Source organism: Nannospalax galili, unplaced genomic scaffold, assembly GCF_000622305.1.
Source record: "Nannospalax galili isolate Female #2095 unplaced genomic scaffold, S.galili_v1.0 scaffold818, whole genome shotgun sequence".
Classification (NCBI taxonomy): Eukaryota; Metazoa; Chordata; class Mammalia; order Rodentia; family Spalacidae; genus Nannospalax; species Nannospalax galili.
Genome location: NW_008341874.1, coordinates 948,492 through 967,119, shown reverse-complemented (window position 1 = coordinate 967,119; position 18,628 = coordinate 948,492). Strand labels below are relative to the sequence as shown.

At 43.8% G+C, this 18,628-nt stretch overlaps 1 protein-coding gene across 2 annotated transcripts in view; it reads left to right on the top strand.

The window, feature by feature from the left end:
* Nucleotides 1-1,958: 1,958 nt before the first annotated feature.
* Nucleotides 1,959-18,628, top strand: part of Asrgl1 (asparaginase and isoaspartyl peptidase 1) — a 49,566-nt gene continuing 32,896 nt past the window's right edge. Inside the window, exons 1-4 of one of the 2 annotated variants that reach the window (XM_008837547.3) lie at nt 1,959-2,109; nt 2,577-2,777; nt 17,518-17,660; nt 18,235-18,392. In XM_008837547.3, the coding sequence (XP_008835769.1) occupies nt 2,588-2,777; nt 17,518-17,660; nt 18,235-18,392 (491 nt within the window). In that variant the 5' untranslated portion in view covers nt 1,959-2,109; nt 2,577-2,587. The remainder of the gene's footprint in view (nt 2,110-2,576; nt 2,778-17,517; nt 17,661-18,234; nt 18,393-18,628) is intronic. The other variant, XM_008837546.3, reaches the window with a different exon arrangement.

Here is an 18,628-nt window from a genome sequence, read left to right as displayed (position 1 = left end):
CCCTCCTCCAGCATCCCTTTTCGCATAAGTCCTTCCTCAAGTAGAAACTTATGTTTATACGATTAAAAAAATAACAACGAATGAAACCCACCACAATGAGGACAAGAAAAAGCTATTCCCTGCCTGCTATTGCAAAGGAATTGACCAGTCACTCACTTTTGCATAGACACAAAGCAGGCAAGAGCATGAAAAAGGTTTCTAGTAAGAATAAGGGACCAGGGCTGGAGAGACGGCTCAGTGATTAAGAACACTGTTCTTGCAGAAGACTCAGGTTCAAATCCCAGCACCCACATGGCAGATAACAACTGTCTTTAACTCCAGTTCCAGGGGATCAGATGCCCACTTCTGACCTCAACAGGCATTTCACAACACGGGAGCACTTACACACATGCAGGCAATATACCCACACACACAAAATAAATAAAAATAATAAAATATTAAAAGCTGGGTGGCACACGCCTTTGATCCCAGCATTCAGGAGGCAGAGGCAGGCGAATCTCTGTGAGTTCAAGGCCAGCCTGGTCTACATAGTGAGTTCCAGGCCAGCTCCAAAAAAACCAAAAAAAAAAAAAAGAAGAAGAAGAAGAAGAAGAGGTGGCTCAGGTATGTATGCCTTTTGAACACTATTGGCCTAGGGCAGCTAGAGCAGGTTAAGAAGGAGGAGTCACCCCATGTGATAGCTAGGAGAGCAGATACCACTTTTTGCTGGTCAGTCCTAAGGTGGAAGGAAGAATAAAAATTAGGGAAGTTGGAACTTACTGACCAAGTTCTGAACATTTAGAGCCTGATACTACAGAGGTTGGGGTTTGGTTTCCTGGGCTGGTAACTGCTTAGGATTCTGAGTTCTATTTTTACATAAAGTCTGGCCCTTGTCCTGGTGTATATTCAGTCTCTTGGTAACAAAAATAACCCTGTATTGCTATATCTTAAGGTGGCAAGGACTTGCAGACAAAGTGAAAGTCTACCCTTGACATCAGGTCACCCAGTCAGTAATCAGCTTAAAGCCAATTAATTATGAAAGTAAAATATTGTTGCAGTAAACATAAAACTGCTCTAAAAAATAAAGACTTGTGCCAGGCGTGGTGGTGCATGCCTTTAATCCCAGCACTCAGGAGGCAGAGGCAGGCAGATCTCTGTGAGTTCGAGGCTAGCCTGGTCTACATAGTGAGTTCCAGGACAGCTGGGGCTACAGGGAGACCCTGTCTCAAAAAGACCAAATAAATAAATAAATAAATAAATAAAATTTTTAAAAAGATTTGTTAAAATCAAATTCATAAAACAAAAAAAAAACTTCTTGGTATACAAAAAAAAAAAAACCTTTACATTATAGAGTAAGGCATCCTTCAGTACATGACACTGATCCAGTGTCATAGTTGTCCAGCTCCCAGCAAATGCCCTGCCCCTTTGTCCCTTTGACTGTTGGAAGAACAAAACTGGAATCTAGGGCCAGCTCAGTGTGTGGTCTTCTCACAGAGGTGTCATGCTGTAGGGAACGCTCAGACGCAGGGAAGAGGAGGATCGTCAACAAATATAAGAGCACCGGAATATGAAGGGATTTAGAGCTAGAATCCGAGGCTTAAAGGAGGAAGTGCCCTAGGGTTTTCAGGCGCTCCGTGTATACACATCACGCATATATCCAAGCAAGTTACAGACGCTTACACAGTTTATTTTCTGGTTTTTGAGAAAGATTGAGAGGAAGCAATTAAAGAGATGTTAATTTCGAATAATAACTAGCAAGACTTGGTGGGCACTGCATGGCTAGTTTGTGCGCAGTTACAAAGACGTGCCTACCACCAGCAGGATAATCCAGTTTATCAGGGTCCCGCTTGCCCTGAGGAAGTGGAGTCGGTGGAAGAGCCTTGTTGCTCCGAGCGGACCCGGAGGGAAGTGAGGCCAGTGCTACTGGGCTGGACCACCTGGCTTTGCCCCCCCTCCCCCCCCCGCCCGCCCTCGTGCGCAGGCGCAGAACCGTTGCCTCCCAGCGGTTACCCCACCGAGCGGTTTTCAGAGCCCGCTGGGCACCGCGGCTTTGGGAACCATCGGGGCAGCTTGGCCAGCGTGACACCTCGGCTCCCTACGTCCGCAGCTCTACAGGAGCAGCCAGTCAAGGTACTGGGCCGATCTGGGAAAGAAATGCACAATTAACCAGATGTGGAGCGCGCTGCTTCGGATCTGGGGGGACAATAGGAACCCGGAGCACGCCCCTCCCGGGGGAAACTGAGGCTCTGACATGTGTGTCATTCGTGCAGGCGACCCAACACAGGATGGAGACTGCTGTTCTTGGGGGAAACCGAGGCCGAGGGGGCTGCCCTGTGGAGCAGGCGCGGGCTCTGAGTCCCGCAGATGCCCCAAGCTTTAATCCCGGCATCAGAGGGTTGGGGAGAGGGATGCTGAGCCAGGGGTCGCCTTGGCTCTTCATGCAACCGAGCTGACCCTCCCCTCCTGGGTCTCCAGAAATTCCCTGACACTCGGGCTGGATGCTGTCTCTGCTCACTCCTGGGTCTCCGGAGGAGATTCTGTGGGGCGGGTTTTCTTGGACCGGTTAGAAATGACGCTTGCTTCTTCCTGATGCCTAGGCTCTATCGACATGAGTCTAGTCCTGGTGGTTCACGGTGGAGGAGGCAGCAACATCTCCACGGACAGGAAAGAGCGGATGCGCCAGGGCATCGCCAGAGCTGCAACCGAGGGCTACAACATCCTCAAGGAGGGAGGGAGCGCAGTTGATGCTGTGGAAGGAGCGGTGGCGGTCCTGGAAAATGATCCCGAGTTCAACGCAGGTACTTTGCGCTTTGCCCAGTGAATAATGCCGCGTCGGGGCAAGCTTCCACCAAAATGAATGCTTTCTGAGGTATCTGTGAGTCTGGTTTTGCAGTGAAACTAAATATGGGGGCGAGGGGATAAAAGCAGTGCTGAATTTTCTCTTTCTACGTTGATCAAGTTGTCTTGAGAATTTTTAACTCTGTTACCTCGCCCTTGAACTTGCTCCCTAGAATTCAAATACCAAAAGTCAAGCATCCTGCCAGGCAGCCCTCTCTAGACTCAAACTCGAAATCTTCAAGCCTCAGCCTCCAGTGCTTGAGATTAGAGGCACAGAAGACTTTATCTTCTTGGGCTTTGGGGAAGACATACATACCATAAACTCTACCCATTTCAGTTTTGCAAAAATATATACATTTTGCCGGGCGTGGTGGCACACACCTGTAGTCCCAGCACTTGGGAGGCAGAGGCAGGCAGATCTCTGAGTTCAAGGCCAGCCTGGTCTACATAGTGAGTTCCAGGACAGCTGGGGCTACAGGGAGACCCTGCTTTAAAAGGACCAAAATATCTATAGATGATGATAGATGATTGATGATAGATAGATAGATAGATAGATAGATAGATAGATAGATAGATAGATAGATAGATAGATAGATAGATAGATAGATAGATAGATAGATAGATAGATAGATAGATAGATAGATAGATAGATAGATAGATAGATAGATAGATAGATAGATAGATAGATAGATAGTAGATGATTGATGATAGATAGATGATAGATAGATAGATAGATAGATAGATAGATAGATAGATGACTTTTATAGTCGGCATCACAACCAAGACTTAAAACATTTCTGCCATCCTTTGTGATATTGTGATGTGTGTCATGGTAGCACACACCTGTAATCCTAGTGCTCAGGGTGCAGAGGTAGGAGGATGGAGACAAATTTGAGGCCATGCTGGTCTGATACCAAGTCCCAGGCCACCCAACCACATATTCAGACCTTGTCATCCCACCCCAAATATGTGTGTATGTTGGGTGGGTCTCTCCTCCCTTTTCCCTCTTTTTCAGACTCAGAAATCCTAAAACCCTGTGATTACCTGAGCAACAGAGGTACTAGGAAAAGCTTTTATTATAATATTTGGTCATTGACTCCCAGGTCCTAACACAAAGTCTCTAATCCCTTGGAATTTCCGAGATGGTAGGAGCATCTTTCCACCTAAAAGGGGGATTTTTGGTGGAAGAACTTCGAAACTGGTGATCACATCCATGTGTCAAGAAGATGGCAAGCCCAACTCCACAGAGCCAACAGGCCCTGCACCCAGGACCCTTCCAGACCCTGACCCATATATTTCTTCATTTTTACTGTTCCCTGCATTATTTACCCTATCCTTTGTAAAATACACTGGTAAATATATTCGACTGCTATAAACTACTCTAGGAAATTAATCTCAAGCAGGGGCTTGTGGAAGACTGACTTGCAGTCATTTGGGCAGAAGTTATGGGTAACATACTACTTGGTATTAGCAGGTGAAATAAGGGCAATCTTGAAGGACTGAACCCTTAAGCTGTGGAATCTGACTCTACCTCCTGGTGGGTAAGAAGGTAGATAGTGTCAGAAATGAATTAAATTCTAGGACAGCCAGTTGGTGTCTGCTGGAGTTCGGATGCAGGAAGGGGGCCACACAAATAGTGTCGGAAGTGAAGTTCTGAGAACAAAGGTGTCCCTAAAAGTTACTCCGTGCCACTTTGCAGCCATTACCCCCAACATCACCTTACTAAGCATCCGCTGATCTGCTTCGGTCACAATAAATTAGTTTTCATTTTCTAAAATTTCATGTGAACTAAATCAGAGTGAATTCTTTTGTGTTTGGCCTTATCTACGATAATAATTGTAATGTGTCTACATAGACCAGGGAGTGGTGGTCTGAGCAACTTGCAAGATTTAATCCGTACTATAGTGTTATAAATTAAGCATAAATGTTATACTCACTTATCAGGGGAGAGCACTAAAGCACAGAAAGATTAATTTACTAAGAAGGCAATTGGTTCCTTTATTTTTAAAAAAGAATACCTAAGACTTTAGGATTAAGATACTTTTTAGCATTGCACCACCCACACACCATCTGTCATGGGAAAGAAGTGGAAGATATCATAACCAATTAATCATCAAGTGTTTACTGAGTATGCGTTCTATCTCCTTGACTCTGCTAAGCACTCTAATACTTAAGAAAATTTTCATCAGTCGAGCTGCCTGACTGCAGGCACTTTCATGGCCATTTCTTGAGACAGAATTTACCAGCTGGCGCCAAAGCTGTCCTTGCCAGTAGCTAAGATCTCTTGACTGGCAAACACCACCTTCGAGGCTTCTTTAGGGCTTCCCATTGTCTCTAACAGGATACAGGTTACAGGGTACAGGTTAGGAAACTGGGTACCCAGTTCTCATTTCTTTCACTGTACCCCAAGGCCTGCCGTCTGAGTGCCTCCTACTTCCAGATGTTTGCTTTTCAGCACCCTAAGGAGAAAAGCTGAAAAGCAGATGGGAGCTTCTACCCCCCCTCCCCCCGCGGTGGAGGCCGTCACAGCAGGCTATCTGCTAGCTCCCAACTATAATCCTCTAGAATACTGATTTGGGAACTTCAAACAAAAAGCTCCCGGTAGTGGTGAGTTCCATGGCCATAATTAGCACCCAAAACACTTTGTTTGAGTGTTTGGGAAAAAAATCAAGTTCCTATTCCTGTTTCATTGTGGCTTTGACTCTGTGTTTAAGGCTTGTTCCACAACACTTAGTTTATTGAAAAGTAACTTAAATTTGTTAGATACCAACGCTATAAAAATTGAACTTCTAGATTTGAGTGCTAAAATTTTTTTTAAGATTTTATTTATTATTCTTTATGTGTATGAGTGTATTTCCTGCATGCGTGTAAGTGCACCCACGTTGTGCAATGCCCACGGAGGTCAGAAAAGGGCATTGGATCCCCTGGAACTGGAGTTATGGACAGTTAGCTGCGATGTGTGTGCTGGGAATCGAACCCGAGTCCTCTGCAAGAGCAGCCAGTGCTCTTAACCACTGAGCCATCTCTCCAGCCCCATTGCTTCCAACTCTTGGGCTCAAGTGGTGCTTCCACCTGAGCCTCCTGAATAACTGGAACTAGAGGTATACACACCACCACACCCAACTTAGAAATACTTTTTAAATGTTTTATTTTTAATTATGTGTGTCTGTGTGGGGGTATGTGCATGTGAGTGTAGGTGCACACAGAGCCCAGAAAAGGGTATCAGATTCCCCTGGATCTGAAGTTACACGTAGTTGTGAACCACCTGACATGGGTGCTGAGAACCGAACTCTGGTCCTCTGGAAGAGCAGGAAGTTCCCTTAACTGCTGAGCCCTCTGCAAGCCCCTTAGAAATAATCTTTTAAGACTTATTTAGACTGGCAACCAAATAATTACCTTTTTGATATTTTTGCTTAATTTTTTCTTTTATGTGAATTTTTCTTGCATGCAGTGCCCACAGGGGCCAGAAGAGGGCATCGGATCCCCCTGAAACTGCAGTCCTAAGTGGTTTTGAATCACCTTGTGGGTCCTGGGAACCAAAACCCAATCCTCTGCAAAAGCAGCCATTCCTCTTAACCCCTGAGCCACCTCTCCAGACCCCCAAATTTTGAATTCACTGGAGTTAAGCACTATTTACATAGTACTTTATTTTCATTACAATTCAGTTTTCTAAACTGTCAGTCTTTGAGATAAAGTTGTTTTCCTTCGCTGTTTTTAATTCCTTATAATACCATAACTCCTTTTAACATTATAAGCCTTTACATCTATAAGGTAAAAATCTGCAACAAGGTCTAGGTGTTGTTCATCTTTCCTTTGTTTTGAATACTCCCAGGTGATTCTGAGGTGTAATCAAGTCTAGAATCTACTAGCATGGTGCCATACGATTTTATTAAATTAAAATTTTTTGATTATTTTTTAATCTGGTATAATACACATAAAACAAATCCCCATTTCAGTGTACAGTTCTGCCTGTGACAAACATGTAGTGTGACAACCACTGTCACAGTCAAGATATGCTGCATACTGCACATCCCTTCGAGTCTGTGCTCCATCTATAGCTCATCTATTCTCTGTGCCCATGGTTTTGCCTTCCCCAGAGCATAGCAAATGAAACTATGTGATGTGTAGTTTAGTCTGGACTCCATTTAACATACTCTGTTAGCATTTTCCATAGACATGGAAATAAGTGATTTGGCCCTATTATGGTTAAATAGTATTCTAATGTCTATCAGACTTGTCCGTCACAACTGATAACAGCTATGAGTGTGGGCCTTTAGTTACTTTCTATTGCTGACCAAAACCAACTTGGGGAGGAAAGGGATAGTTTGGCTTATTGCATGGCCCATCATTAGGGGAAGCCAAGGCAGGAACTCAGGGCAGCAACCTGGAGCACAGACCATGGAGGAACAAAGCTTATTGGCTTGCTCCTCTGGCCCATGTTCAAACTGCTTTCTTATACAATATTGGACCACCTGTTGGCGGGGTGCAGCCCACATCACTCAACAATCAAGAAAATGCCCCACAGACATAGCCACACAGGTCAATGAGATGGAGACTGTTCCTCAATTAAGGTTCACTCTAACCACGTGCGTCAAGCTGACAACTAAAGCTATCCAGCACAGGGCCAAAACAAAATTGTAAACTTACACATGATTGGACATGTCACCGCTTGTCCAGCTTGTCCAGCTTGTCCAGCTGAAGAACTTGTTCCATGTGGGTCCATTTTGAGTTAAATTACCATAAACACAAGCATAGGTTTTTGTATGAACACAAGTTTCTGTTGAATGCCCAGGAGAGGGGTTGGTGTCTCATATCACAAGTATATATTTACCTTTATTAGCAGCTCCAGACGATTTGAGCCCCTCATCCCGCACCCAGCATATGTATACAGGAATATGTGATAACTTGGTGGTCAAACATTGTCAGTGTAGCTACCTTCTTCCCATTTCCGGGAATACTCGGAAGTTCTAGTCTCTCAGGTTCTTCCCCATCCCTGGATACTGTCGGTGTTTGTCACATTCGCCAACCTAATTAGATGTATAGTGGAATCTCACTGTAGTATTAGTTTGCATTTCCCCAAACGACAAAAGATGTTGAACCTCTTTTCATGAATTTTTGCCATTTGTATTTTTTTGCATTTTTATTGAATTTTTGTGATTTTTCAGACAATATAGTTTGATGGCATTTAGGTTTGCTCCCCTCTTCACAGCCTCCCCACTGGCCCCACCCAATTTAATGAACTCTCATATATACAGTATGGCCTATAGAGTATGATTTGTGTCCCCCGCATGTCCTTTAGTGTGGATCCACTCACTGGGCCCACCAAGAATCCCAACCCTCTAAGACAGTCTTCCCCCACCCCCAGCAGCCACCAATTACCAAAAGTTCCTTAGGTTGGGTTGAGATTTCTTACCTGCTTCCCCCATGTCTATGCTAGAATTTTGTCTGATTTGAGCATGCTGTCACCACTGCTGTAAGTTCATTTGTGTAACTGTCCAGTTGTCTGGAAGACTCCATTTCCTTGTGGTGCCATTTGTATTTTTTTAATATTTTATTATTTTTATTTTATGTGTATGAGTGCATTGCCTGCAGGTAAATGAGTGCACCCGTGTCGTGCAATGCCGCGGAGGTCAGAAGAGGGTTTCAGATTCTTCTGGAACTGGAGTTAAGAACAGTTTGTAGCCACCATGTTGGTGCTGGGACTCGAACACAGGTCCTCTGCAAGAGCAGTCAGAGCTCTTAACTGCTGAGCCATCTCTCCAGCCCCATCCATTTCTATTTTTCTTTTGTGAAGTATCTATTCAAGCCTTTTGTCTATTTTTACTGGCTTATTTTTCCTTACTACTGAGTTCTAGAAATTCTTTATATAGTCAAGATACAAATCTTTTATCAGGGGTCTGGAGAAATGGCTCAGCAGTTGAGAGTATTGACTGCTCTTGCAGAGGACCCAGGTTCTATTTCCAGCACCCACATGCTGGCTATGAACTGTCCTTAACTCCAGTTCCAGGGGAATCCGAAGTCTTCTTCTGACCTCTGCAGCATTGAACAACACGGATGCACTCACATACATGCAGGCAATACACTCATACACATCATCATCATCATCATCATCATAATAATAATAATAACAAATCTCTTATCAGGTATGTGAATGCAGCAAGTGGGTATTTTTCTCCCCAGTCTGTGACTTTATCTTTTCTGTCTCTTACAAGTATCTTTCAAAGTTCATATATTATTGATTTTTTTATTAACAAATCATGCCTTTCCTGCCATATCTTAAAGAATATTTCCCTAAACATTTTCTCTTTGAACATCCTCTAGAGATTTTAGATCTATTTGGTTATGAATAAAATTTTGTCTATGCTTCAAAGTATGTACCAAATTTCAGTTTTCTGTATAATTACTCCAGCTTCAGTTGTTAGAAAGTTATGTAAGAAAACATTTTTTTCCTGTCTATACTCATGAAACACTCTGGTCCTGTTGGGAGCCTCTGTTATGCAAAGTGGAAGCCCCTTCACACCAGACAGCTCATGCAGCTCGGATTATGTGCTGCGGGCTCCTTTCATAGCGGCATGTCTTCCTGGCATCTTTCCTGTCTCTCCTTTTGAAGTGTCCGCCACGAATGCCATAACATAAACATGGCCTTTGGCTCTAACAGGTACCATGCCTTCCTGTAATTTCTCCAGGCAGACAACAGTCTAGCAGTATGGCAGAAATCCACTTCTGTATGTAAATACAATGCCTCACAAAGCATCTAACAGCCAAAGCTTTTACCACTACCCCCATGGTATAAATGCCTTAGTCTTCTCTTAATGGTCAGAGAATTGGGCTGCAGAGATTCGGGCTGCAGAGAACTGGGTCACAGAGAGCTGGGACACAGGGAGCCGGGTCTCAGAGAATAAAGCCGTAACACAGACTAAGACCTGAGTCTTGTGTCAATACCGGCGGCCCAATCTCTCTGGGGGGCGCACTCCCTCGTGACCGGCTTTCAGACACCCTAGCTTTCGCCGTCTCTGTACTCTTCCCTGCGGGGTTCTGTGGCCAGGAACCTCGCATCCTGAGGAATAGTACACGGGTGAAATAGAGATGGGATTTCGGCTGAACAATGCTTCAGTAGCAGAGGAAGCTGTCTGCACCAGAGACTCGGGACTCGAGCCGCAGTCGGCTGAACAATGCTTCAGTAGCAGAGGAAGCTGTCTGCACCAGAGACTTGGGACTCGAGCCAGGAGAAGCCTGTGGGGCATCCGCAGCCGCCGCCAGAGACGCCTGTGGCCAGACCCGCCAGCGACTAGCCAGGTGCCCGCAGGGACCCCGTGTGCCCAGAGAGAGAGAGCGCCCCCCCTATATGGTCCCCTAATATGTAGCAGGGTTTTTTAATACCAACCAGTTCTGCACTCTGGATCCCAACTGGATGTCCTGCAATTCAGTTATTATATACTTGCAGTTAGGATAGACCCCACATCTTCAAGATTCAATTTCATAAGACTGCCCCCTACTTCAAACACCAGTCACAGAAATCGGGTCCCCCAATTACTCACACTTCTCTCCAACTTGGCTGCAAACCAGGGCTTCCCGTATTGCCCTGCTCAGGTTCCATCATCTTCTATGATGATTGACAGAATTCGGGAAATACTTAGTTGTGTTTATTCATTTATTATAAAGTAAATAAGAAAGAATCCAAAGGACGAGCCACATAAAGTAGTATAGAGAGCAAGGTCTAATCCACTCTGACACTGTCATCTACTAGGGCTCCAGTGAAATCCTGTGACTGAATTTTCGGGGGGGGGTTTCCTACTCAGTACCATATGCAAATAACCAGTTTTGAGAGGAGGCAGGAAATGAGTTGTAAGGGGGAGCACATGTTCTAAAGACATGCTCCTTCCTGAACACAAGTCCTAGGAGGTTTTTACTAGGGTGGGCTCTGAGGGATGTGTGGTATGCATTCCGTTGTCATAGTTTTCCTTGGGAAGGAAGTTTCTAGTGGTCCTAATTTTATCATGGTTGGATTTGCCATGGCACCCATGTGTGTGTTTGTTTGTTTTTAACTATCAGGAGATTGTGATAATCCCAAAGTCACCTAGACATCAATATGATGTCCAGAGCACCTCCAGACAGTTTGAGTCCCTCACCCTGCACCCAGCATCAGTATATGGGAATATGTGATAACTTGCTGGTCAACAGCTGGGAGCCTGTTATCAGTGTGGTGGTGCATGCCTTTAGTCCCAGCAGGAGGATCTCTGTGGATCAAGGCCAGCCTGGTCTACATAGTGAGTTTCAGGCCAGCTAGGGCTACAGGGAGACCCTTTCTCAAAAAAAAAAAACAGTACAGCTGACAAGGACAACAGCTTGTAACTTGAGGTGCAGGCTGGTGACACTGCACAGGTTCAGGGCTGAGTCTCACAACAGAGCCTCCCACTTAGCTTGTAGAACTCAGAAAAACGTATTTACCAACTTATGACAAAGGAAACCGATTTGGTAAAATGCCCATTTAAAGTGCTTTTGTTGGTGGCTTCAGCATTTCCCCCCTTACTAAGTCTTAACAATTAGTCATACATTTTAGACATAAGCCTTTTTTTAAGAGAGAGTCTCACTACATAGCCCTGACTGGCTGGAACTCGCTATGTAGACCATTCAGGCTTTGAACTCACAGAGATTCCCCTACCTCTGCCTCTCAAGTGCTGGGATTAAAGGCCTGCACCACCATGCCTGGCTTCGAAACATAAATCTTTTACCACATGTTAATTTGGTCTAATTTTCTCACAGTTGGGTCAAAAGAATTTTAGCCACACTGCCTATCTCTGTCTTTCGGTTAACTCATTTAAAATGTTTACATTTTATACAATGACCAATAGGCTAAGAGCTTACATGTGCTGTTATATTTTTAGTTCTGTTTTCCCTGTTTTTCTGTTTTCTTTTTCTTGCCTTCCTGTAAGTTATTTGAATGTTTTTGGATTTGGGTTTTTTAATACTGTATTTATTATTTTTATCTTGTGTGTGTGAGTGCATTGTCGCATGTATCTAAGTGCACCCATGTCATGCAATGCCCACAGAAGTGAGAAGAGGGCCTCAAATCCCCTGGAACTGGAGTTATAGGTGGTTGTTAGCTGCCATGTGGGTGCTGGGAACTGAACCCAGGTCCTCTGCAAGAGTAGCCAGTGCCCTTAACTGCTGAGCCATCTCTCCAGCCACTTGAATGTTTTTTTGTTTGTTTTTTGTTTTTTTGGGGGGGGGATTGTAGGGTGGAGTATATCTTTTTGTGTAGGTGTTTTATGAATTTGCTCTAAATATTATTATACCTGCATTACTTACAACCACCTAATAACAGAAACATTTCACCCATGTGAGCCAGATTTAGAAACCTTCTTTCTTCATGCAATCCCTTTACCTTTCTCCACTTAGAATTGTCTTAATTTTTCCTTTCTGTGTAGACTGAGAACAATGTCAGGAAATGTCGTTTTTGCTTTAACCAGCAAACATAAATTAAGAAACTAAGGAGGAGAAGGGAAGTCCATTGAATTTACCTATATTTTTATTCTCCCCATCTTGGCATTCCTGGGTTTCTGTTTTTATTGTTGCCTTTCTTCTTGAAGAACCTCTTTCAGTCATTCTTCTAGGTTAAGTTTCCTGGCAGCAGATGTGTTTTTCTTCATCTACATTATGGACTGAATGTCTGTGGCCCCTGCAAAAGTCTCATGTTGAACCCTGTACTGCCCAGTGTGTTGATATTTGGAGATGAGGCCACTGAGGAAATTGTTCATAATGAAGTGAAAGCAGGAGATAGAGTTCTGACTTAATAGGGTTAGCATTCTTATAGAAAAAGAACCCGAGCTGGGGAGATGGCTCAGTGGGTAAAGTGCTTGCCGTGCAAACAGGATGGCCTGAGTTTGGATTCCCCAGGACCTGTATAAAGCCACAGTAGCCCATATCTGTAATCCCAGCATTCCTACAGCAAGATGGGAAGTGGAGACAGGAGAGTTCCCAGAAGCTTCCAAGCCAAATAGCCTGGTGTGTGTACAGACGAACAGGAGACCCTGTTCTAAAACAGCCTGGTGTGTGTACAGGTGAACAGGAGACCCTGTTCTAAAACAGCCTGGTGTGTGTACAGCTGAACAGGAGACCCTGTTCTAAAACAGCCTGGTGTGTGTACCGGTGAACAGGAGACCCTGTTCTAAAACAGCCTGGTGTGTGTACAGGTGAACAGGAGACGCTGTTCTAAAACAGCCTCGTGTGTGTACAGGTGAACAGGAGACCCTGTTCTAAAACAGCCTGGTATGTGTACAGGTGAACAGGAGACCCTGTTCTAAAACAAGGTGAGGGCAAACACCCAAAACTGTCCTCTGACCTCCACACCTGAGCCATGGCATGCACACGCTGGCACTCACAAGAACATGCGGGCACTCACAAGAAAACACACACATGCACACACACACACACACACACACACAAGATATTGAAAAGACACACACACACACACACACACACACACACACACACACACACAAGATATTGAAAAAACAAACAAATAAATGAAAGAACCATAGTATGCCCTTTCTTCATGGGCCCAAGAAGAGACCAGATGGTGACCATCTACAAACCCATCTCAAAAAAAAGGACTTTGACCTTGGGCTTCTTCTTCTCAGCCTGCAGGCTGAGAAATAAATTTCTGTTGTATGAGAAACCCAGCCTGGGGTATTTGTTTTTGCAGTCCAAACAGAGGAGTACAGTCTAGTCTTCATGAGAATATAGTAAGGATGTTTTGGGTAAACATAGAATTCTGATTTGATAGTTCTTTTCTTTTAGCCCTTGGGAAATGCTGCCTCTCCTTTTGGTCTCCATAATTTCAGCTGAGAAATCCTTTGTCATTATAATTAGTTTTCCCCTCTGGATAAGATGTCATTTCTTTCTTGATAATTTTTTTTCAGTGCTTGGGACTGAACCATCATGCCTGGTAGGCAAGCGCTCTAACATGCCACAGCCTCAGTCCCCTCAAGGTTTCTTTATTGATTATGATGTCTTCTTGTGAATTTCTTTGTGTTTAATAAATTTTAGGGTTTGCACAGCCTCTTGATTTTGTAGATTTGTACCATTCATCAAATGTAGAAAATATTCAGCCGTTATTTCTTTGAATACTTTTTAGCCCAACCCTTTTCTTCCTCCTCTCCTGGGATTCTAGTGAATTAGAGGTTAGAGCTTTTGTTTAAGCACCTAATTTCTGTACGTTCAGTTCTTTTAGTTCCCCCAGTCTATTTTTCACCTATTGGATATCTTTATTCTATCTCTTAAGTATTTCTGTTTTCTTAATTCATATTACTTGTACACATTACCGCAGTTTTCTATGTCATTTGCTCATGAAACAATACTGATTTTTGAATATTGACAATCTATTTGGGCTGCTATAAAAAGAAGCAGAGACTAGATTACTATTTTTAACAAATACACTGTTTTATTTAATTTGCTATTTGTGTGTGTGTGTGCACATGTGTGTGTCACAGCATGTGTGTAGAGGACGGAGTCAGCTCTCAGGAGTCAGTTCCCTCCTTTCACTGTGGGTTCTGAGGATTGGCTTCTGCAGCAAGTACTTTCACGCACTGAACCTTCTTTCCTGCCCCAGGTTGCTTTTAAACAGAAATTTGGAGCGGGGGGGTTATTAGCATTATAGCATTTTCATGCTGTATGTAATGTATTTTAATCATATTTCCTCCCCCATCACACTCTCTTGCTCTCCTCCAATTGCCCCTTATCCCATTCCTTTTTCCAATCATCCGCAAACACAGGTCTGTTTTCCTTCTTTTTTTATTTTTTTTAATTGAGCTTTTAAAATTTCATACACTATTTCTCACTTACATGCAGACCTCCTCACCCACCCATGCCTCACCCCCCACACTGAATCCTACGCACTCTACCATACATGCTGATTCCTGTTCATTCAAGTGTTTGTACCCAAATGTCCTTCAGTGTAAATGCATCCACTGACGTCTAGTTGGCCCACCCAGTGTTCATATGTAAGTCATACTCTCCCTCACCCAGCAGCAACCAGTCTCAAATAGTTCTCTATCTAGTGCTGACCCACCATCTATTTCTCACCTCTTCTTTGGGCCCTTGTTTAATTGAGATGACATGGGTCCCACGTTGGATGCCACCGCTGCCGCAGTGCATATGAGCAAGCCTCCATTGGCCTGAAAGCCTCTACCTCATATGTTCATGAACCAGCCCTGGCTTTTACAATCTTTCCACCTCCTCTCCAGCAATGGTCCCTGAGCCATGAGTAGGTAAGGTTCCTTATAGGAGTCCCATCCTACACTCTACAGTCTCTTATTCTCCAAAACTTGGCCAGTTGAGGCCTTCTGTGTGTATCGTACTCTGGTGTACATAGAAGCTTCACTGGTGAGAATTGAGGTGTGCATTAGCCCTCTCTCTACCCCTTATGGCAATGTTCCATGAGCCTTGGTTGTAGGATTTCAACTGCAGATGTGTCACCTAGTACTGGGCATCTCCCAGGTGTATGTTCTCTGTGCCTGACTAGATGTGTAACTGTGCAGTAGCCTCCATCTGTTGCAAAAAGAAGTTTCTTCAATGAGTGCTATTCAACATGTTGTTCACTCTAAGGGAGGTCTCTTCTATCTGGCATTATGTTCTCTACCAAGCAGCTCCCAGGTATACATATGCATTACTGTTCAGACACTCTATGTGCATTTCTCATAGGGTTTCTAGGGCATCACTTTTACCTCTAGGTTTCCTGGCCCTGAGATTCACTCATCTCTACTCCTTTTTCTCCCATCTGGCCTCCCTCCTCCCTCCCTTCCTAGTCATAGTGCCCCCAATATTCCCCCCTCCCCTCAATACCTCCTGACTCCTGCCATCCTTCCGTTCCTGACTTCCCTCCCCCAAGCCATGATCCCTTGCGTGTCCCTCCCTCCTCTCCTCCCTGTCGATTACTCACAATTTTTCTACCTCCCTCAGGTAACGTCTGTTCCCTACTATCTCTCTTTCAGGTTGTTTCTTTTCCTTTACCTCCATTTATCCTTTGCTTTACCTGGCTCCTGGTGTTACTTCAGAATTTATATACTTACACTTAAGGGATTGGCGCTACAATCCACAAATGAGGGAAAACATACATCACTTGCTTTTCTGCGTTTGTGTTACTTCACTTAGTATAACACTCTCTAGCTCCATCCATTTACCTACAAATTTCATAATTTCATCTTTTCTTACTGCTGAGTAGAACTCCATTGAGTAGATGTACCACATTTTCATTAACCACTTCTCAGTTGAGGGACATTTAGGTTGTTTCCATTTCTTAGCTATTGTGAAGAGAGGTCTTGTTTTGTTTTGTTCTGGTGCAACCAGATCTTACTATGTCTCTCCAGCTAGCCAGGGATTCTCTGTGTAACCCAGACTGGCTTCCAGTGTGTAGGCCATCTACTTCAGCATGCTGAGCACTAAATTTGCAAATGTGCATCACCGCACCCAGCCTATAGATATATTGCTTAGTTCTGGAAGCTGAGAAGTCCAAGGTCAAGGTGCAGCAGATAAGGTATCTGATGAGGGCCTGCTTCCTCACACCTGTCTTGTCACATTTTCAACGTCACAGGGTGAAAGACCTCCTTTTTTAAAAAAATATTTTTTATTTATTATTTTTATTTTTTTAATGTATATACAAGTGTTGCTTATATGTATGTAAGTGCACCCAAGTCGTGCAATGCCCATGGAGGTCAGAAGAGGGTGTCGGATCCCCTGGAATTGGAGTTATAGACAGTTGTTAGTTGCTATGTGGGTACTGGGATTCGAACCTAGGTCCTCTGCAAGAACAGCCAGTGTTCTTAACTGCTGAGCTATCTCTCCAGCCCCTCAAGCCTCGTTTATAAGTATGCTAACCCCATTTATGAGGGCTAGACTTTTATAGCCTCGTCACATTCCAAAGCCCCCCCCATACCTTAGGAGTGAAGAGATTTATATATATATGGATTCAGATCATAGCAACTTTGAATTCTATGATTTGGCTAAATTTGCCTATTCTACCTTGGGAGAGTCTTTGGATTTCCACAAAGAAAATGAGACCATTTTGTTTATCTATTTCCAATCTGTGGCCTTTATTTTTCTTGCCTTATTCCACTGGCCAGGCTAGTCAGTGGTCTGTTTCAGTAGGAGAAATGGAAGCAGGCATCCTTGTTTATTACTGGTCTTAGGGAGAAGCACTCAGGCTCTCACCATTATAGAATTTTAGAGGTGCCCTTTATCAGAGTGAGAAAATCCACTCCTATAAGACCAAAATTCATCCATTCAGGAGGATGGAGCCCCATGACTCCATCACCTTCCTTTAGGACCCACCTCTTAAAGATTCTACCACCTCAACACTACAGTGCTAGGGACCTGTGGGAGATAAACCATATCCAAACTCTTAACAGGTACCAAGTCAGATGCCTGTGTTCTTATAGCAGTAGCATAGAAGATTGATCAAAAGGGATAGGTTAAGCCAGGCATGGTGGTGCACGCCTTTAATCCCAGCTCTCAGGAGGCAGAGGTGGGTAGATCTCTGTGAGTTCAAGGCCAGCCTGGTCTACATAGAGAGTTCCAGGACAGCTGGGGCTAAAAAAAAAAAAAAAAAAAAAAAAAAAAAAAAAACGGGGGGGGTAGGTTACAGGAAAATCTGGGGTCATTTAAAATTGCTAGTTCTTTCTTTCACCTTCCCCTTGGCTTTAGGTTGTGGGTCTGTCTTGAATGTAAACGGTGATGTTGAGATGGATGCTAGTATCATGGATGGCAAGAACCTGTCGGCAGGAGCAGTGTCTGCCGTGCGCTGCATCGCAAATCCCATCAAACTTGCGCGGCTTGTTATGGAAAAGGTATGTGTGGCCCAAGCACCGTTGTCACTGTCACAGTTCAGGGAAGAAAGGGGCCTGGCTGTGAGGAGGACTTGAGATAGATCACTGTTCTAAAATACATGCAGTGTCATTTGATCTTCTCAAATCATTCATGAATTTGATCCTGTCGGATGAGTAACAGTCACTTGATGAGTGATGAGTTTGTCCTCTTCCTGTGTTTCCATAGCCTTCTGTTAATGCCTACAGCGTGGCACATACAAACTAAGCAAACCAATTATTCAATATCATGTGTTACATTAAAACTGAGTTTTCAAAATTTAACATTATAAGTCACGTCCTGGTAAGATTTCATTAGTTTTGAAGTTCTGTGAAAATAGAAAATCTCAGCGGCCCAGGCTTTTTTCAGCATTTAGAAAAGCTAAAATATCAGAGTCCCCGTGGGTCGGGGGGGTAGTAATGAGTTCCACTCAGAGGAACAGGTAAAATAAAGAAAAAAAGATTTAAAATTTTCAAAAACTTAATTGTTTTTCCTGGGTGGATTTTTTGTTTTTATGGTTTTGTTTTCTGGCTGTGTTGTGTTGTTTTCCTGGCTTAGACACCTCATTGCTTTCTGACTGGCCACGGTGCAGAGAAATTTGCAGCAGATATGGGGGTTCCAGAGATTCCTGTTGAAAAACTGATAACCGAGAGAAGCAAAAAGCACCTAGAAAAAGAGAAACAAGAGAAAGGCGCAGAGAAACCAGACTGCCCAAAGTAAGTGCCACTGTAGCCCTTAGTTCTTAGAGTCGCTGAAGTTTGGAAATATCTCATTATCTACGTTTCTTAAGTAAGTCAAACTAAATCGTGGAAAAGCTGTTCTTATTTTTCATTCTATCCTTATTTCCCCTGTGTGAATAATCAGCCTAACAGAATTCTTCCCAGGCAGGATTTGACAGAAGATTGTCAGTAGAGGTGCACACACATAAATCCCAGTCTTCAGGAGGCAGGGA